This window comes from Eurytemora carolleeae, unplaced genomic scaffold (assembly GCF_000591075.1).
Source record: "Eurytemora carolleeae unplaced genomic scaffold, Eaff_2.0 scaffold1731, whole genome shotgun sequence".
Lineage (NCBI taxonomy): Eukaryota > Metazoa > Arthropoda > Copepoda > Calanoida > Temoridae > Eurytemora > Eurytemora carolleeae.
This window is the reverse complement of record NW_019397679.1, coordinates 82,089-103,326: the sequence shown is the minus strand read 5'-3', so window position 1 is coordinate 103,326 and position 21,238 is coordinate 82,089. Positions and strand designations below refer to the sequence as shown.

The window sequence follows — 21,238 nt, the reverse complement described above, 5'->3', positions numbered from 1 at the left end:
TTAATCTTGTGATTTTTTCTATTCTTCTGCAGTTCTTGTATTTTTTAACCTTCAAGTTAGAATCTTATTACTGGCTTTTATAAACTCAATTTAAAGTTGCTAATTTATTCTTTTCTCTGTGTTTCTTCTTTCCGATCTTCAAGGATTTCTATAACTTTCTTGTTCTTGTTATTCTTATTCGTTTTTCTGAATTTTCTCTCCCCAATTTCCGTCTTATTATTTTCCAAACAAAATCTGTTTCTAAAGAGTCCAAATAGATGTAAAAAAAAACATCTGTTCTCCATTGTAATACAGTGTTAGTAGTTACTTGGGCGAAGGTTCAAGGATACCAGTGTGAATCGGTCACGTCACTCTTTTAATAATGGTTCACTTGAAATTACGTTTACAGTCCCTTTATGCCTTATTTATATAGATATATCGGGCACTGGTACTATCCTGAGGGAGGATGGGGTTGGATGGTTTGTCTGGCTAGCTGTTTACTTAACATACTTATATCAGGTATGTTTATATAAATCACAAGTGATAACAAAAATCGAAGCAGTTTTCAATGAAAAGTTTTCGATTATGTGCAAAAAAATGGAAAATTTTGAATTTTTTTGACCAGGTCATAGAAATATTTTTGAAATATTTTTTTTTATATTTAAAAGTTCAGCACAGGAAAATCAAGAATTTTGGCAGTTAGTCTTATTTTAACGCAGTTGTTATGAACAGTGACACAACTTGGGGGGTGGGCGAACGGAGTTGCGCCCCCTCCGTCCTACCTATCTACCTAATTAGCTACTTACCTACCTAGTTACCTACCTACCTAGTTACCTACCTACCTACCTACCTACCTATCTACCTACCTACCTACCTATACCTACCTACCTACCTACCTACCTACCTACCTACCTACCTGCTTAGGTATTCTTGAAGTATCTGCCCTTGTTGTAAGCTATCTAGTATCACCTGTAAGCTACTACCTGGGATCTACTAGACCTGTAAGAGTAGTTGCTGTATCTGGAACTATTCTGCTTACTCTAGGAACATTATCTTCTACAGAACTCTTGCAAATGCAACTTTTCTTTCAAAGCCTTATTCGCTCATTGGTAAATACTACTTTTAACATTTTACAGGGTGTCCCAAAAAACATGGGAATTCAGTGACGAATTCGATATCGTCTTTGTTATGAATTAGCATTAAAATACCTAATTATAAAAGCAATAATATTATAATGTCTGCTAGAGTTTATTTAAAGAAAAGGGTAAAAGACTGCAAAGATGTGTCTATAATGTCTCCGCAAGATGACGCCCCCTCCGAGCATTTTGCGCCCCCCTTTTGCCCCCCCCCGAATCCCCTCACTTGACTTCAGCATGATCATGATTGTGGGCGATTTTTTATCCAATTTTCCCAATTAAGAAAAAAATACCAACATTTCTTCGGCGCATCATTTCTAATGGAATTTCTAACTATTTTCTCTTTTTCATCTCAAGAACAAGTCATAGATAATATAAGAATTTGGTATATTATTGAGCACATAGTCTATTAACAATTAAAAAATGCGTATGTGATCCGTCTTTATTATTTCAAAAAGAATCTTCAAACATATATATTATATATCTAATGATGATAATAAAAAAAAAACATTTTATATGTTTTGCTAAGATGAAATGCCTTTTCTTTGACTTTAACATTTTCCATTACAGAGCGTGACTTTCTTTTTGATATTTGTAAAAAACCAACTTGTAGATTTTATATTATACAGTAACAAGTACAATTTGTGACAGAAATATTTTTATTGCAATAAAAAAAGATGATCTCGCAAAATTAAACTTTAACTTTGAAAGCTAAATTCTCTGGCAATCCCTCTAAAAAATTTTCTATATTATCTTTTCTGCTATTTTTACTATTAATTCATTTACATTTGTCATCTTATCAGTCTATCTATATATCTATCTATATCTATCCCTCTATCTATCTATTCTTCTATCTATATATCTATCTATCTATCTATCTATATATCTATTTAACTATAAAGCAATAATCAGAACAGCTTCTCAGTTTTCATATTTATATATCTAATTATTTATCTATCTTTCCATATATCTATCTATCTATTTATCTATATATGTATCTATCTATTTTTCTATCTATCTATCTATCTATCTATCTATCTATCTATATATCTATATAACTATCTACATCTATATATAAATTTGGCTTGTCTGTCTGTTTGTCTGTCTGTCTGTTAGTTTGTATCCAAAAAACGTCAAAACGACTGAACCGATCGGGCCCACATTTTTTGAGGGACATCATGTGATCACAGGGAAGGTTTATGAATGATAAAAAAAAATGTGTTTTAAAGTTTTTTATTTTTGTAAAAAAATTTAAATTCTTGAAAATCCGCGAATTTTTTTTAAAAAACCGCAAAATTTTTTCTTCTTTGTTTTAAAATGTAAACAAAGAGAACATGTTCACAATTTACATAGAAGATGGGCGCGAAGCGCCCTAAAAGCCTAGTTTATATATATATTTAGCTATCTTTATATCTATTTATCTGTCAATCTATCTATCTTACTATCTATCTATCTATATTTCTATCTATTTATCTATCTATCTAGGAATGATCATGTCCTCTCCTCTATACCTCTCAGTTCCAATCAGAATAAAATTTGGAAATGTTCCTCAACACATTCTTGGTAAATTATTTAATCTAGTAAACAAAAAAATACCTTTTTTCAATCTACCTTTCACCAATCTACGGTTCCCCCGGTCTTCATGTCTATCTTCCTATCAAACTACTGTTTACCTTTCTAACCTTTCAATATACCTATATACGGTCATACTATAAATACGCTACACTAAAAAACGCTACACTAAAAAAACGCTACACTAAAAAAACGCTACCCTAAAAAAACGCTACACTAAAAATACGCTACATAGGCTATATTCGCTACAAGTTTATTGCCTGTTTCTGTGTGTGTATAAGTTTATAATTTATAGAGATATATATTCGCTACTGTTCTAAAATAAATATATATAAAAATTTTCATATCCATGTACATGGTAACAAGTTCAAGGTATTGTTCAGTATCGTACTACTCCCCTCCCCCCTCAATCAGGTTGGTGGTCACCACACAGTATACACTTTTTCTTTATATACATTGTTTAAATAAATAAATAAAATATATATAAAATATATATAATTTATATATTGTTTTAATTTGGTCACATGGTAACAAGTTCAAGGTATTGTTCAGTATTAGACGATATCGAATTCGTCACTGAATTCCCATGTTTTTTGGGACACCCTGTACTTTATAAAATGGTTATTTTGACCAATAAAATCAACCATTCCTGACTTAAAGAAAATCTTTACTAGTTCTGATAATTCGAATATGATGTCTTTAATTTAATATTTTTGTAGGGTAACTTTTAAGATTGCAATTTTTTTATCCTTTCGATAATTATTTTTCTGTGCATCCATGTTTAGACACAATCAGAGATTTAACCTTACTGCAATCCTAAATATAGGACACAAGTTCTTATAAAAACGGGTCCCAAATACAAATTTACCTTATTATAACCCCACATTACTATCCTCTGCCGATTTAGTAATTGTAAATTGGCGGTACAGTCCAAAGTAGGACCGCAAAGGTTGGCTCAGCTCGGATATCTAAATGTATACCGGTGGGGCGTGACATGCGATCAATCTTCATCAAATTTTACATCAAACCTTATCGGTAAAATTTGTGCTAAAATATTTAATTATTTTATCCTAAATATTGTGGAAAGTCTGATAAAAGATAGATTTCAGGATTTCTGTTTACTTCCTTCAGTTCTCAGTTTCATCAATTATTCATCAGTTTATCCCTGTGTATAGGTAGGTTCATATATATATATCTAAACATGATATAATTTTTTCTTATTGGATTTTTTTTTAAATACTTGCTTTTAAATAAATCTTTCAGAAGCATAACTTCTAGAATTTTCCTTTTCTTTGGGTGATCGAGTGCAATGCAATGCAATGTAGAATGTAGATTGCCTGAGGAAGATGTAATATTAACCTAACCCCCCCCCCCCCCCCCCCCCGGGAGCCCCCCCTCAAGGGGGCACGCGTAGGGGGGGGGGGCATACGCCCCTGCATTTTCTTGAACGAGGAGATTCAAGTTTGAAACAAGCTGTGCCAGCATTAAATATTTATAAAAAGAAGAAACTTAAAGTTCAAACAAACCTTGGTTCTTTAGTTTCTCTCCAATTAGAGCACATTCTTTTCTTTTTATTTTTACTCTTTTAACATGTAATGGGACTTTAAGCGTAATTTAAAGTAACCCTATATTAATAGAGTAATATGTCCGATTTAAACGGTACCCTTATGAATTATGATATCCATATTTTTATTTTTAAAACCTGTTTATTTTCCTTTGTGCAGCAGTTTCTCTGCATAAGCGACTTGCGTATTTCTGCTGCAGGAACAATGTAGAAATTATCAGAAACTAATACTTTTCAAGTCAAAAAAAGACATTTCACACGTTATTATTTAGATTAATGTTTTAAATGTATAGTATGCCCCTATTTAAATGGAGGATCACCTAAAATTATGACGACAGTCCCTTAAACAAATGAAAACAGAATATAATCTTTTATATATTTAATTGTTTTCCGCTTATTTTTGTAAGAGTTGTTTGTGCTCTATGTAAATAATTTGCTAAGATTGAATTGAATTGGATAAAATTTGCATTTCAAGCTGGTTTACTCTCTACACTCCTCACCTTAATGTGTTTCTTGTCGTACATTAGGAGATTAAGCTTCAAGATTGACAACTAAATTCAAGACTTTGTGTATAATTTTACAAAAATTGATTTTATTTATGCACAAATGTACAACAAGGTTTTTATGCATAATTTTACAATTTTATAACAATTGACTTTTAGTGCACACAGTTGTACAACAAGACTTTATGTATAATTGTACAATTTTACAACGATACAACAAATAAGTCTATTTTAAATCTATTAATTTGCAGATCTTTGATATTTCAAACTATGGATAATGTGAGATCAGTAGCCAAACTTTGAAATATCGAAGGTTTTACACCATCAGATTACAAAATAAAGGAATTCAAATTAGGACTTGAGGCGTTTGTTCAGAGGTTACAACTTCTGTGGTGTAAATCCCTGTATTAAACATTGATCCGTATATTTTTATGTCTAAAGTATTAAACTAATTCCTATAGAATAGCATGTGATTAGAGCGTTGTAAATCAGCACATTCGGACACAAAGTTTTGACCTCAGTTTCCTGTTTATCCAGGCGTAGGGTGGACCCTGGTACGGGAAACTAGCACAGTTATTCTAAACCAATATTTTAAGAAGAATAAACATACAGTGGAAACTTTACATTGCGCTTCAACAGGTAAATGGTTTTATTTTACAAACCAGAAAATTGTGGAATAGGAAGACGACATTCAAGCAATACTTTATTTTAGGATTTCACAAAGCAAGTAGTTTTTAAAATCACTTAAAAAGTTAAATGAGCCTGGTTGCACTACAAGTATGTTTCATGTTAATAGGATTTTTTGAAATTTATAACTTGAATCTAAAGACGTCTTTCTATTCCACAATTCTAAGGCTATCACTAGTCACACTCATTTTTCACTGTACTATAAGGGGTGGTTCCCTGAATCATGATTCTAAATGTCAAAGCCGCAGCGTTAAACACCCTTTATATTCTGTTAAATTGTACCTAACACGAAGTCAGGGATGCAATCATCATCATTGGAGGAATATTGGAGTCCCCCAACGAAAAAATGGGGTCTTCAATGAAAATCTGGGGGTCTCCAATGAGAATCTGGATTTTTCTAACGAAAATAATGGGGATCTCCAACGAGACGTCCATTGGGGTCTCCAATAGTACTCCAATGATGATGCTTTCTCCCTGACTACCGAACACAAAAGAAAGTTTAATTTTGAAAATTACACCTGAGCCCGCGAATTAAGTGGAAAAAATGAAAATCTGGGGGTCTCAAACGAAAATTTGGAGTCTTCAGATGGAGTGACAGCAATTAAGGCAATGGACAAAATTGGAAATTTCCCAAATTCCTGGAAATCTCAGAAATACTCTAAATACCTGGGAACTTCGGAAATTCCCCAAATTCTTGGGAATTTGGGAAATACCCCAAATACCTGGGAATCTTAGAAAATTTTCCAAGTACCCAGACATTTGGGGAATTCCCCAAATATCCAGTCATTTGAGAAATTTCCAAAATCTTAAAAATATACACTCTCAAATTCCTATAGGAAAATGGAAAATTTCGGGAAATCTCCAAATGCCTGGAAATTGGGGAAATTTCCCAAATATCTGGGAGTCTGGGGAATTCCTCAAATGCCTGGGAATCTGGGAAATTTCCCAATACCTTAAAATATCTGTGGGTGTTTTATTTAACATTTTCAGGAATTTCTCAAGATATTGGGAGGGAATATGGGGTATTCCCCAAAAACCAGGGAATCTGGGAAATTCTCCAATTCCTAAAAGTATCTGAGGGTGTTTTATTGAACATTCAATATTTTCAGGAAATTTTCACAAATACCAAGGTATTTGGGAATATCCTAAATATATTGAAATCTAGAAAATTACTCAAATTACTATTTTATTCAAAAGTATAATTGATATCGGGTCAGGTAAAGGCAAAGCTTACATTGAGACTAAAATACAAGCATTGGACCTTATTTTGAATTAATGCTTGTGACTATTTGTTCTTAAGAGAGAAATGTAATTTAAGAATCAGCGAATTACTTCAAAAAACTCAACAATGTCGGGTCTCAACTTAAAGTTTCAGTCAAAGACTAAGCTTAAAAATCGATGTTTCTGGGATAAAAGGAATTGAGTTTTTGCCTCAAACTCAAATCTTCTGATCCCAATATCTTTGCAACCTGATGGTGCAAACCTTTGATATTTCAAATTTAGCTTATTTTATCTTTAAGTATTAATAGTTTGAAATATCTAAGGTCTACGAAATTGGGTTACAAAGATATAGAGATTAGAAAATCAGAGTTTGTGGTAAAAACTCAACTCCTTTCTTTAAAGAATAAAACCCGAACCAGAATATTACGTAGATACATAGACAAAACAAGTAGCCTGTAACCCTAGATAAATTAGACTAGATAGCTCATGTCGTCTTCATCATACCGGAGTGTTTCAGCTGAAATGAAAAAAAAATGAATTTAGCTCTGTACTAGCTACGTCCGACCATACAGTACATTGAATTTTCAACTTTAAAGTCTGCATAAACAATTTATTCTAACGTATCTGTAACATTTCTAAATAAAAGCAACTCTCACCTGATGAATATTATAGAAGCAAAATGACTTTAGCTAAACATTTAGTTATTTTTGTCTTTCCTATTCTACCGTATTATACTATTTTCTTTTTTATTCCATATTTTCTCTAGGTGTGGGTATACTTGTGATGTCACCAGTCTGTGATTTCCTACTTAGAGAACAAGGATGGAGATTAGGCTTACAGGTTATACAGTTAGGAGTATAGAATATGTATTCAATACTCCTTGGCATACACTTAAAAAGGTATACAGGTATACAGGTATACAGCAAGGAGTATAGAATATATATTCCATACTCCTTGGCATACACTTAAACAGGTATACAGGTATACAGATAGGAGTATAGAATATATATTCCATACTCCTTGGCATACACTTAAACAGGTATACAGGTATACAGCAAGGAGTATAGAATATATATTCCATACTCCTTGGCATACACTTAAACAGGTATACAGGTATACAGCAAGGAGTATAGAATATATATTCCATACTCCTTGGCATACACTTAAAAAGGTATACAGGTATACAGATATATAGGTTTAAAGGTATACATGTATACATGTATACAGGCAAACAGGTATAAAGGTATACAGACAGGTGTACAGGTATAAAGGTATACAGATATACAGGTTTACAGGTATACAGGTACACAGGTTATGTATGTATACATGTATACAGGTATACAGGTATTCAGGTATACAGGTATACAAGTATATAGATATAAAATTTGTTTATTTACAAGGTTTTTGATTAATTCTAGAATTTTTTAACCATATATCTAAACTGTTTATCATAAAAGCCCAAGTTTCCCAGCATGCTTTTACAGAATTAATATTAGATTAAAAACAAACTTTCTGATTTATGAAATATTTAAAACGTAGAATTCCAAATAATAAAGGCAGAAAGTACATAAATAAATTAACATTTTTTCGATCTTATCTTTATTCAATCAAAATGAAATCTCTTTTAAACTCACCAGTACAGATTTGTTTTTTATTACAAATATTCAAGAATATGTAATTTTCACAGACATGGGATCCAAAATTCAGTCCACCAATCGCCAATCCACCTTACATTAATGTATATGAGGATGTATGAATTATTGGGGTTTGTTATACATCACCAACCCTCCCTACCTCACGTCAAACTATATCAAGTAGAATGCATGTAAGATTAATTTCTTATGAAAGACCTGTTAAGAAGAACAAAAATATTTTGAATTTATAAATTATTTTGTCCTACACTTGTGTGTAAAATCAGAACTAGGGGAGCAATGGAGTCATCAGTAATGTCAACTGAACTTAACCTTCTCCTCCTGGTTAGTTTGTAAACTGTTGTGACCTACCCTGTAATGTATTTGAATTTAAAATCCATAAACAGGAGACAAAGCAGTTTATTGGTTTATGGGCAATACAAGTATTTATTTAAGCAGTAAAACCTAAATTTATTTTCATAAAACACTTTAGTTTCCATTTAAAACAAACACAAGGAACATAAAGATAATAGAAAAGAAAATCATTCTGTATGTTATTTTTTAAAGAAGAAAAATTTTCTGATTTTACTTTAAATGTAAAGCAAAGAAAAAAGTGCAAAGTATATGATTTAAAAAAATGAATGCATACAAGATACATAATGCAAAAATTAAATATTTGTATAACTTTTCCTGACATTTCTGTTTTAACAGTAAGGGAATTTCAAAGAAAATTAAAACTATCAGAGATGGAAAGTTTTAAATCTGACAGGAAGATTTAAACCTAGTCTCTCCTTGCGGGAAACTTAATAATTTTCTCTGGCAGATCTTAGAAATTTGATCGACGAGAAATCAGTTATTTTAAGCTCTGGCTTCATGAATTATTATTCTGGTTTAGAATTATACGTAAACCATCTAGCAAACATGCAATGGAATAAAATATTTATTTTCTAACAAAAATATTATTTCATCTAATGAAAATAAAATTATTTATTTATAAGTCCATTTAAACAACATGATAAAAGAACTTAGTTCTTTCAACAAACTATGAATTATCATAGATATCATAGCCTTAGCTTGAAATATCAAAGGTTTCATCTATCAGGTTACAAAGATAAAATAAATAAGGAAATATGAGTTTGTGGCAAGCACTCAGTTCCTTCTTCGATTTTTAAGATCCCATGCTCTCAAATGCGATACCAAGAACCCTTTAAACCTATTCTGAACCCTCGTAAAAACTTCTGAGAAATCCGCTCTGTCCTTAAACGATCCCATTAGGTTTTTTTTAAATTCTCTAAATCTATTAATATCCCCCAAACGAGTAAGATACCTTATGAAATCCTTTGATTTCCTAGGAAACCCACAAAACTCGCAATGGATCCCTCAAACTAGTTGTAAGATACCGTCAAACCCTATTAAATACTCTGAAACCTGACATTTTTGAACTTTAAAGCTATACCAAGATAAGATAAGATAAAGTTTATTGCTAAAATACATGTATCTGCATATACAGAACGAGTTTACAATTACAAATTGATGATTATATTAACAGTACAAGTATAAAGCAATTGGGTGGAAAATAGCTCTTGGCTGTTTTGATTATTTTTTCCACCTAATTTTGGTAATGATAACAAAACATTTCAATTAAATAGATTTAAGGAGAACGATTAGAGATCAGGGTGCGAATTTATCTTATGCAAAATAATTTATACATTAATTCGAATAACTAGAGTTTAAAGTAATTTTCTGACATGTACACAACAAATATCAAAGCATATTAAAACATCTCTAATTAATTTTACATGAATAGCAATTCGGTTTATAACACATTGTAATGTAATTTTCAAAAAGAGAATTTAGTAGTCTATACCATGATAACTATAAAAAGGTTGCTTGAACTTTCACTGGCTTTTACTTTTTCTATTCTGGCCATGTTTGTATAAATTGCAAATTGTAAAGTAAAAAAAAGTAACTCAACGTTTTAAAAGGATTTTATCGGACAACTCAGGCTTCTACTTAGCAGTAAACATGAATTGTGGTTTCATTAAACTAACACTAAACAAAATTTAACAAACAGAACAAAAAAAACGTTTTTAAAAATGTCTGATTAAATAATGATGAGACAAATGAGAGAAATCAAATAACATTAAAAGGTCTATCAAAAGAAAAAATGGAAGTTTAAGTTGTAACAAAGTTTTAACCCCAATATCTGTAAAGCCCCCTATATCCCCTCCAACTTCTTTATATTCTTGATTCATATTTGTATTCAGATGACATACTCAGTGACACACATACACAACTGTCAAAGGATATATTTTTATTAAACTATGCTAAACTAAACTAACCTAAACTAAACTAAACTAAACTAAACTAAACTAAACTAAACTAAACTAAACTAAACTAACCTAAACTAAACTAAACTAAACTAAACTAAACTAAACTAAACTAACCTAAACTTTTAATAAACTAAGCTAAGCTAAACTAAACTAAACTAAACTAAACTAACTAAACTAAACTAAACTAAACTAAACTAAACTAAACTAAACTAACCTAAACTAAACTTTTAATAAACTAAGCTAAGCTAAACTAAACTAAACTAAACTAAACTAAACTAAACTAAACTAAACTAAACTAAACTAAACTAACCTAAAATAAACTAAACTAAATTAAACTAAACTAAACTAAACTAAACTAAACTAAACTAAACTAAACTAAACTAATTACACTAAGCTACACTTAAAAACAACTAGATCGAGATTAATTATTGTTTATTATTGTTCGTTCCAACCCAACCCCCTCCTCCTCTTTGAACATAATACATTATCAAGTCCCCTTCCCGCCTCCCCCCCCCCTCTCTGGATAAGCTGGTTCTGACAAAAAATCTGAAACAAGAAAAGATGAGATGGTGTTTTATTTTCACACTTTTTACAAGTTTTCAATATAAACTTGTCTGAAAAGAAAATATTCCTTTTGATATTTTTCACACATAACTCTCTATTCTCCAAACTTGGAATTTATGCATAGATGCCCAGTGGCCGAATTTAAAGAATTTGAGCGGCGATTTAAATTTAAGCCGCGGTTTAAATATGGTTGGTTCCACTTAAAATTGCATCAAATGTTTCAAGATTTAAACCGGCGCTTAGTTTAAACCGGGTTTTGGCGGATTTAAACCGCGGCTTAAATTATAAGCCTTAACGAACGCTCGTTAACAAGTTGAACGAGCTTATATCTATTGCTAGAGAAATAACCTTTGCATTTTGTAACAGAAAAAAAACTGTTGTGAAAATCTGTAAATGGACCAATTTTATAACAACAGACCAAATTTTGAAAATTACAAAAAACTTAAATATTTTCATTGAAAAATTAAATTTATGTCTTATTTATTAACCGAATAAGAGCTACAAAAATGTTGTATTCATTAACATATAGATATATATATATAAGAAGAAACAGAATTATGCAGATTTCATAGTCATTGCCGAGAGTTTAATGATGAATCAGGGAGAAAGAAAACTAGAAAACAAGAACTTCAACAAATCCATGCTACCAGAGGAACAAGAACCAAGTCAAGAACCAATATTGTAGAAAAAAGACAACAGACAAGCCATGGAACCAAAAACAGAGATTGTAGATAAAACATGAACAGAAACAATAAATGATATAAATAATGATATAATGATGATATAATAAAATCAGATTGTTCCACAGAAGAGAGTAAGAAGACATTTATTCGTAAAAACTTTAAGACAGATAAAAACAAGATAGTAAAACAAAACGGGAAGTTGATAGAGGAAGCAGTCAAACTTTTAAATTCTCAGGGGTAGAGCCAACCCCTAAACATCACGGAGAAACAGATCTAGAAGGGAATACAGCATAAACAGCTAAGGAATCAAATATTAAAATATTGAATATGAAGAAAAAACCGCTGGATTCAAGATCAAGAGAAACATCAAGACCAGGAGAAACACCAAGATCAAGAACAAGAGCGTTACATGAAGACAAACATGTTGAGTTTTAACACAGAAAAACCAATTCCCTAGAGTGGAAACTAGACAGAAAGACACAGAGAAATAAGTACCAAGAGTGGAAAAAGTCAGAACAAAGGAATCGAGACCAAAAGAAAAGAAGAAAACAAGATAAAAGAAGAGGAATTATTGAATCAAGGAAGTTGGTAAAGGAAAGAAAAATTAACAAGAAAATGAAGGCTGAGAGAAAAGAGAAAGTAAGAAGGTTCAAACTTGCAAGGATAGTGATCCAAAGAGCTATTTTATAAACCCAACACGTTATGAAAAATCAACAGCTGTATCCACAACAAATACAGATTTAGACGGGTTGCAGCAAGGATAATAAGAAAGTTAATCTGGTTCTAGAGAATCAACCAGAAAGTTCAGAGAGACAACCAGCAGACAAGAAGGGATTAAGAGCAAGTCTTACAGTTTTGAAAACAGGTTCTAACCCTTTTTACCCTCACAGCTCTAGCTGAGACTGCAGTTGTGAAAACAGGTTCTAACCCTCCTACCTTCACAGCTCTAGCTGATAACGATGATAACACAAATGACAACGTAGACAGAGATTAGAGTCAAGAAAAGTGCAGCTTGAACAGAAGAAAAGGAGATAAACTGTGTTCGAGAAAAATCAGAGAAAAGAGGGCAAGATGAGTAGAAGCAAACAAAGACCTAATCAGGATAAGGAACCAGAGAAGGGGATCAGAAAAAACGCAGCAGAAAAACTGGAATATCTACGGGATAAAGAACCAGATATAGAAATCAGAAAAAACCTTGAAGAAAAACTGGAACACCTAGTCAAGCAAGAAAAATACCACTTTGGTTTGAATGGAAACTTTAGACAGGATAAGGGAGAGATAGAACGGGGATTAATTATGAGAGAACAGAGGCAAGAGATGATGATACAGGTAGTGATCAAAGACGGAGAGAGAATGGTACAATACTATAGAGATAAGGAGAGTGTGTATATAGTGCCAGCAAGCAAGAGAAATGGCGGATTAAGAACGATCAGTCTAAACCGGGAATCAAGCAAGGATCATCAGTTTCAAGAAACACATAGAAATAGAAGGAGCCAGATAGTTTCTGCAATTATGTGACATATAGTAATGCTGTTGTCATGGTTCTTCTGGCAGGTTTTGAGTTTGGAGAGCACCCCAGACTCGAAGGAAAGCAGCCATCGTCTATTGGTCCAGGACGATGAAGACAGGGGAGAAATAGATTGTGTTCTGGGTGCTCAAAAAAATGTGAAAGCAGAACAATTAAAAAAATTTATGAGATAGCTGAGTCAGAAGAAGAACACAGAAGGTTAGCTGAACTACAGAATGCAGCGAGGACTGAACAGTCAGTCAGCACAGATCCAGACTCAAGCATAGACCTGGAGCCAGACATAAATCTGGAGAGAGAGAGTTTGAGTCTGTAAGAAAGAGAAGACACTTGGAGCAGCAATATAGGGGTCAAAAGGTAGATGTACAGAAAGAAAGTGTAGGGCAAGAACAGGAGTGTCATGATTTGTAGAAACAAGAGTGCAATACTGTTCAAATGCTCAAAACCTCCTTCATTCCAGAACAAAAGTGCCAAGATGTTCCCAAGCAGAAGTGTTAAACTGATTATGGAAAGAAGTTCCAGATTTGATATGGACAGCAGTGTAACACCAACTTTGACGAAAAGTATACCATCAAAGATGAAAAGGATTATAGGATGAGATACAAGAAGGAGTATTTTAAGACACAGGAAAAGGGCTGTGACATGATAAAGGAGAACCAGTTGGAGATCATGAACGGCAAACTGAGTCAGGTGGTGTTAAGGAGAAAGTGCTATGAAAAAGATGTGCAATAACATGCAGAAGTTTGTGAAGAAGATCACTAATGAGAAGGAGTGCGACATCAGAACTGATCACCTGTGTAATGTTGAAAATTTCCAACAATGTAACCAGGTTCCTAAACAAGAGAATGTTAGAGTATGCAACCTGGTAAACAATCCTGTCTGCAATTGTATCCATGGTAATAAAATGATCTCAATGCAGTTCTCAAGGAAAAGGTTGGGATGAACCTACTCAAGTATACCAGAATATTCCCAAGATGGTGTACCAGAATGTTCAAAAAGGGAAAATCTTGTGACAAGCCTAGACAAGAATTACATGATGGGCCTAGAGAAGAGTGGCATGAGGTTCTCAGAGGGTATACTGACACATAGTCTGTACAAGAATGCAAATCTGTCAATGTTCCTGAATGCAGCGCTGTACACCATGAATTCTGTTGGGATGTTACAGGACAGATTTCTAAATTGGTTCCTAGACAGAAATGTTACAGTAAAATGAGGTCTGTCATCAAGTTCCAAAGGAGGTCTACAACAGTGTACTCAAGTTACAACAGATACCAAGAATGGAATATATGAAGATTTGGAGTTGCTGGAAATAAAGAATTATCTCCTCATCTTCCCCCCCCCCCCTTTGTAGCAAATATCATAGCAATACCCATATTTAGGAATAGATAACCCTAATTTTCAACATCCTCTCCCCCCCCCTTAGTAGCAAATATCATAGCAATACCCATATTTGTTAACATGAGCATACCTAGAGTAGATATACTAAACATGAGCTACGTAATAAGATTAAAATATGCATTGTAATTAGATTTTCTACGCTTATATTTATCCTCGCTAATCTTAAAAATACGTACATCAAACTTTAACTGTGCTATAAATATGTAACATGAGTGTCTTAATTAATCATGTGATATAGATAACGACGTAAGAATTGTAATTACATCATTTCACCTTAACTTGTAATATAAGATATCTAAATAAAGTTATTTTATGGAGTAACTCCGTACTGTTTATTGCAAGAGAGTAATCGTTCCTGGTTTGATAGTTACAGAGATCGCGACCAATTGTAGTGGCGTTGATAGTTCATGGGGTTGTAACCGACTGGTTGACTTTGATAGCAGACAGGTTGGACCTGTATAGATAGGTTTAGAGAACTTTTTATGGAGTAGGTGTGTACTACATATAAACATATTTACAAATATCGATCTATATATTTTATGTTATGGTAGATACATTTAATGGACGTATATATCTTAATAAAACACCTTTTCGCATGTTTTTTTTATTTATTGCCCACATAGTGTCAAATGTTTTTAACAGAATTGTATAACATTTAGATGATGTGTCTGATTCTCATTCCTGGAATATTTATCTGTCTCTTTTATAGACCTGCTTCTCTTTATCATCCACAAAGGTATAATTCATTCATCCATTCATTTATAATTTCTTTCATCCTTTAATCTTTGTATTATTTATCGTTAATGTTTATCATTCCTTTTTGCTCATTTATAAATGTATTTAATGCTTCTTCCTTTTAGCCTCTGTTCCTCTCTTTATTTATTTATATTTTCGTAGTGAATTTTCTTTTTTCCTTTTATCTTTTCATTTGTTCGTTTCTAATACTTTTATCTTAGATACCTTTTATCCCTTTTTCCTTCCCAATTTTTTTATTTTTTCACTTTTATTAAATCTTTTTCTTAAATTTTTCTTTATTAGCTTTATCAGTTCTTTTTTTTTGTTGCAAACTAACTGTTTTTACCAATTTATTTCTCAATTCTTATTAACTTATTAACTTTACTTAATTATTTATTCACTTCACCCCAATTCATTATATATTTTTATTTACTTTACTCTGTTTTTCATATAAACCTTGACTCCTCACCTTTCTTCAATTTTCTTGTTTTTTCTTCTCCAATTTACTTTTAATTCTTAGCTGTCGCAAACATGGTTTTCCTCAACTCTGTGTTTACACTTCATTATGTTTAGTACATCATCCCGTTTCCCCTCACCATTCCTTCTTCTCTCCTCCCACTTTCAACAGAACATAAATAACTAATTACCAATATTCTTAAGACTCTTCAGTTTGGATTTCTCAAGGTTAAGAATATATTCTAAAAGTAAAGATTATGATTATGTTGCATGCTCCTTTTTTACTTAGTATCTATAGACTGGCATCGTTTTTGTGACGAAGGAAATTTTTGAGAACGAACTAAATTTGTTTGTGAACGATGGTGTCGTTCAAAAAACGAATGATGGACGAGCAACGATAGCTTTTTAACAAACGATTGAAGATCGTTCGAAAAAACTTGAAAAATTAAATTTTTTAAAAAACTTTCGTTTTTACTACAGAACGAATTTTTGGAACAAACTTTTAAAAAACGATAGTTTTTTACTTGACGCACAATTTTTTATAAACAAACGATTTTTATACTGAAAGAATGTCTCTATTGAACAAATGATTTGCTGAACAAGAAAACAAACAAAATTGATGGAAAATGAACGATAATTTTGATAACGAAATTGGTCGTTCAAGAACAAAGAAAGACCGAAATGGCAAAATACCGAACCCGCCCATCTTTACTTGTAGTCCAATTTCTGAACAAGAGATTATATATATTCTCAATAATTGATCTTATAATCTTGTTAAAACTTTTAAAACTCAAAAGACATTGTAAACCATTACTGGAATGTTCTAAATAAGAATTTAACTTTAATGTTTTCGTTTTACCTGCAGGTATAATGTGAAATTGAAAACTTCATCAAGGTTTTGGAAAGTTTTTATAAAAGATTATAATGAGACTAACTTTTTGTAAAAATATGTAAAAAAATATTACTTTTTGTCCAAAAAGAAACTTGCCACAAACTCTAATTTTCTAATACTTTTATCGATCTTTTTAAGCAGATGGTGTTAACCAAACACATTTTAAACTTCAATCCTTTAATTTATTTTATTATGAGTAAAATCAAATTTTCTTAAACCATGTTGTAAAGATAAAGGAATAATAAATTAGATGTTGAGGCGAGTAATCAAGGTTCCTAAGTCATGGATATATAAAGTATTAAATTATCACAATTTTATTTCCTGTATAACACTTGTTCAACTTTTATCTTTATTTTGTGTATTTTATCCAGCTCCAAAAAACTTCCATCGATATAAAAGCAATGACTTTTTTCTTTAGTTTTCAGAAATATCATTCTAAATTCTTTTTTATATTTGTTTATTGATGTGAAAGAAATATATTCTGATCTGTTGAAAACTGAACAATGAGAATATTATTTACGTTTTTAGTATACACTACAGTCTAATGTAATTGCATACTATGTAATAGAGATGTCAACGATAGTGTAACGTAACGTAAAATGTACGTTTTTGTACGTTACGTTACAATAATATGAAACGTTTGGATATATTCTACATAACGTGAACGTTAAACGTTAACGTTATAGGAGCTCACACCTAACGTTAACGTTAAACATTAACGTTAGATGAACATACCCCCAACGTTAGCGGTTTGTGGTAATGTAACGTTATTTTTCTAATATCTACAACTTGTTTGACCATAACGTTAAGAAATGTTTTGTTTCCATGGGGAGCTTAAAAGTCTAACGTTTGAAAAATTTATTGTGATTTGATTGAATATCGTAACGAAAGGATTTCTATTTCAAAGTTCAACTTATAAAAAGTGTAACGTTGTATAACTGAAAAATGCATTACTGTTTATGAAAACGTTTAGAAACGATTTCCCTTATAGTATAATGAAAAGTTCAGAAGTGGGTTATTATTTTAATAATCAGGAAACGAAAGTTTTTTATACAGCGCATAAATTTTAATAATGTAACGTAGAACATTTAAAAAATGTAATTCTTTAAATCAAAAAGTTTCATAAGTTTTCTCTGAATACTAAATTGATTAGTCTAACGTTAGATATATGTGGCCTGAGTTGTAATTTCAAAAGTGTAACAATAATTCTGCCAATCAAAACATTTCAAAATGTCTCTAGTTTATCAATGTAAGAGATTCGACTGATGATTATGACAGCAAAGACTAATGGTTTTTTATTTCAAGTTTAAAGGAAATGAGTTTATGTCACAAACTCTAATTTTCATTTACTATATCTTTGTAACCCGATGTCGTAGACCACAAATATTGAAATGAAAAAGGTTTAAACCATTAGGTTGGAAAGATTACAGGGATAAGTTTGAAAAAAACTTAGTTTCTTTCTAAATTGTAAACAAGTTTTTTTGTAACATTCTATTATTGAAAATTCAAATCTTATAAATGTTTCTTGGAAATTAAGGGTTTTAAGTTGCCATTGTTAAATGAAACCCACTAAAACTCCGGAAAAGAAAGACGACATTCATGAAATTTTACATATGCATTTTCTGTTGTAAAACAAATAATTTACTAATGGCAAAAAAATCAACTTGGGTCTGTGAACATAACGCAATGGCTGTGTTTCATATTTATTTGACTATTTGAAATCATACCTTCAGTTGACATGGTTCATATTTTAGGTTGAAAAATTTAGAAATGAAAAAAAATAGTTTATCAATTGGAAACTGAGTGTTATGTTTTATTCATCAATAGATTTTTATGAAACTTTAGAAAAGCATAAATTTTTTAATCGATTTGTTAAAAAAGAAAAAAATGTTATAAAATTTTATTTCGAGTTGTTTGTGTAAAAAAAAATTTAGCATTTGTCTTACTATATTTGATATTTTTAAGCCCAAACATGAACACTGAAAACATTTTCATTGTGGTTTGTAAACTGAAGCTAATGCCGCTTTTTTACTCACTTTGTAAGTAACATAAAAAAACACACAAAAAGAACTAAAAATTCGCCACAAATTATAATTTTCTAATCTTTACATCTTTGCAAAAGGGGTTTGCCTTGCCGAATTTTAATTCATTTTATAAAGTGTCCCAAAACATGTCTATTTTTTAAGCTCGTCAAATACACAATGATAGTGATCCTCCATTAAAGAGGGCCATGCTCAATTCCCAATGGTAATGTGTATATATACCTTATTGATTGAAAATACAAGCGTTTTCCTATCTTGTAAATGTATGCTGGACATGACACTCCATAAATTTGAAAGGTGACTTGAAATTACGTCTCTAGTCTCTTTAGGACACACCCTTGAGAAGTCTAATGCTAAAAATTTTCATTCACAAATTTAAAAAACCGTTAAAAATAACAATATTATAACATCTTTATATTGCATTTTCTTCTACACATTCTCTAAAAAGGTTAACAATACAACAGCAACATTGCAGCTGGTAAGTAAAAAAGGGATTAACAACACAATTTTTTCCATGGTTCATGTTTTAGGATGAAAAATACTTAAGTAGTAATGTAATTATCACAAAAAAGATCTTGTAATTTAGAAACAATATTATTTTTAATGAAGTGTAACGTAAGAAACGTTCAGGCCTGAACATTTTAATACAACGCAACGTATAGAACATTTTTTCAAATCTTTCTTAGAAACGAAACGAATAAACAGTTTTGATTGCCAGTTGTAAAAAAGTATAACAAAAAAAGTTTTCACAATAACGTTTTGATAAATCGTAACGTAAGAAAAGTTGCATTTTAGTAAATTTTCTAAACGTAATTGAAAGAGTTTATATTGGAAAAGTTGAGATAAAGCGTAACGTTAACAAAAACTATTCTATGCACTGAAATGAATTGCAACGTACAGAACTATGCCCAAATGAAGTTTTATGAAAGCAAAACGTTTGTCACCTTTTAGTTTTCAAATCAAGTGAAAGTGTAACGTAAGGTCTCTAAAAATATTTACCTTACATGAAAGTGGAACGTTAAAAAATTGTGTTTATATTAAAAAAGCTTTAACGCAACGTTGGGAAAGTTTTTTAAAACGGGAAATGCAAAAGTGTAACGGAGCTTCCTTTTTTCACTAACGTTTACAAAAGCTTAACGTTGTATAAGGTATTCAAGTGCAGAAAATTCATTACGTAACGTTACACTATGCCATAAAATTTCATAATGTGAAACGTAACGTTTCAAACGTTTATACTTTTGATGAACACTATCGTAACGAAAGCTAAAATCTAGAAAAATCAAAACGTTGACATCTCTACTATGTAATATTAGATACATTATTATCATAATACAACATTCCTAGTAGTTCTCCAATAATCTTGTAATATTAGATACATTATTATCATAATACAACATTCCTAGTAGTTCTCCAATAATCTTGTGGCTGTTAATCTTAAACGTGTTGGATTCATAATTGAAGGGATCTAGAGGCGTTCCAAAAAAGAAAAGACATCAGAGACGACTACGCAGTTTTAAGATTTAATTTATTTTCTTCTTTTATGCATCCCTTCATTTTTTCCAGGCTGATTAACAAAACAAACTTTTGGATTTTCCCTTCAGTAACGTTATTGTCAATTTATCACATGGTCTTCCATTTAAAGAGATGATGCCCGATTAACAATGGTACCCTTCATCTTAAAACCTTTATATGATCAATATATAAGAAAGATATCGTTGTTTTGCTTCAATTTGAAACAAATATTTTTTTTACAGAGAAAAACAAAGAAATTTTATTGTATATTGTTATTGTAAATTTGAACTGTTTAGTTAAAATGCAAATAATTTGTGCCATTTTATTAAAATTTCCACCCTTAACTAAACTTCTCTCAAGTATCTGGCAAATCTTGGGCCAATTGAGAAGCTAATACGGATTTTTGAATGAAAAGCGGGAAAGTAAACTGGAGGAATCCTGCTCGAGAGGTTTATGTCTTACTGTTACTTTGTTAAAGGAAATGAGCTTTTGCCACAAACTCTAACTTTTCCCGCCTATATCTTAGCAACCCGATGTTGTAGACCTTTGATATTTCAATTATGAATTCTGTTAGATTAAATAATCTAAATTTGAAATATCTTTCTTTAGTTTACACCATTAGGTTGCACAGATGTAGCGCATAGAAAATTTGAGCTTGTGGCAAAAACTCAAAATCCTTTGTTCAACAAAACTTAATCTATCTATATACGTTGCTTGTCTGGGTGTTTGTTTGTATTCAATAACCGTTATAACGGCAAACCGATCAGACCTAAATTTTGTGTGGGACTTTACATGTCCCCAGGTA

The 21,238-nt window shown here is 31.4% G+C and overlaps 1 protein-coding gene across 1 annotated transcript in view; it reads left to right on the top strand.

Moving 5' to 3' along the window:
• The first annotated feature begins 899 nt into the window (after positions 1-899).
• The window catches only part of LOC111715463 (uncharacterized), a 34,753-nt gene continuing 14,414 nt past the window's right edge, over positions 900-21,238 (top strand). Inside the window, exons 1-5 of the mRNA XM_023490786.1 lie at positions 900-1,023; positions 3,797-3,862; positions 5,292-5,393; positions 7,429-7,502; positions 15,456-15,532. Coding sequence (XP_023346554.1) covers positions 7,446-7,502; positions 15,456-15,532 — 134 coding nt within the window. The 5' untranslated portion in view covers positions 900-1,023; positions 3,797-3,862; positions 5,292-5,393; positions 7,429-7,445. The remainder of the gene's footprint in view (positions 1,024-3,796; positions 3,863-5,291; positions 5,394-7,428; positions 7,503-15,455; positions 15,533-21,238) is intronic.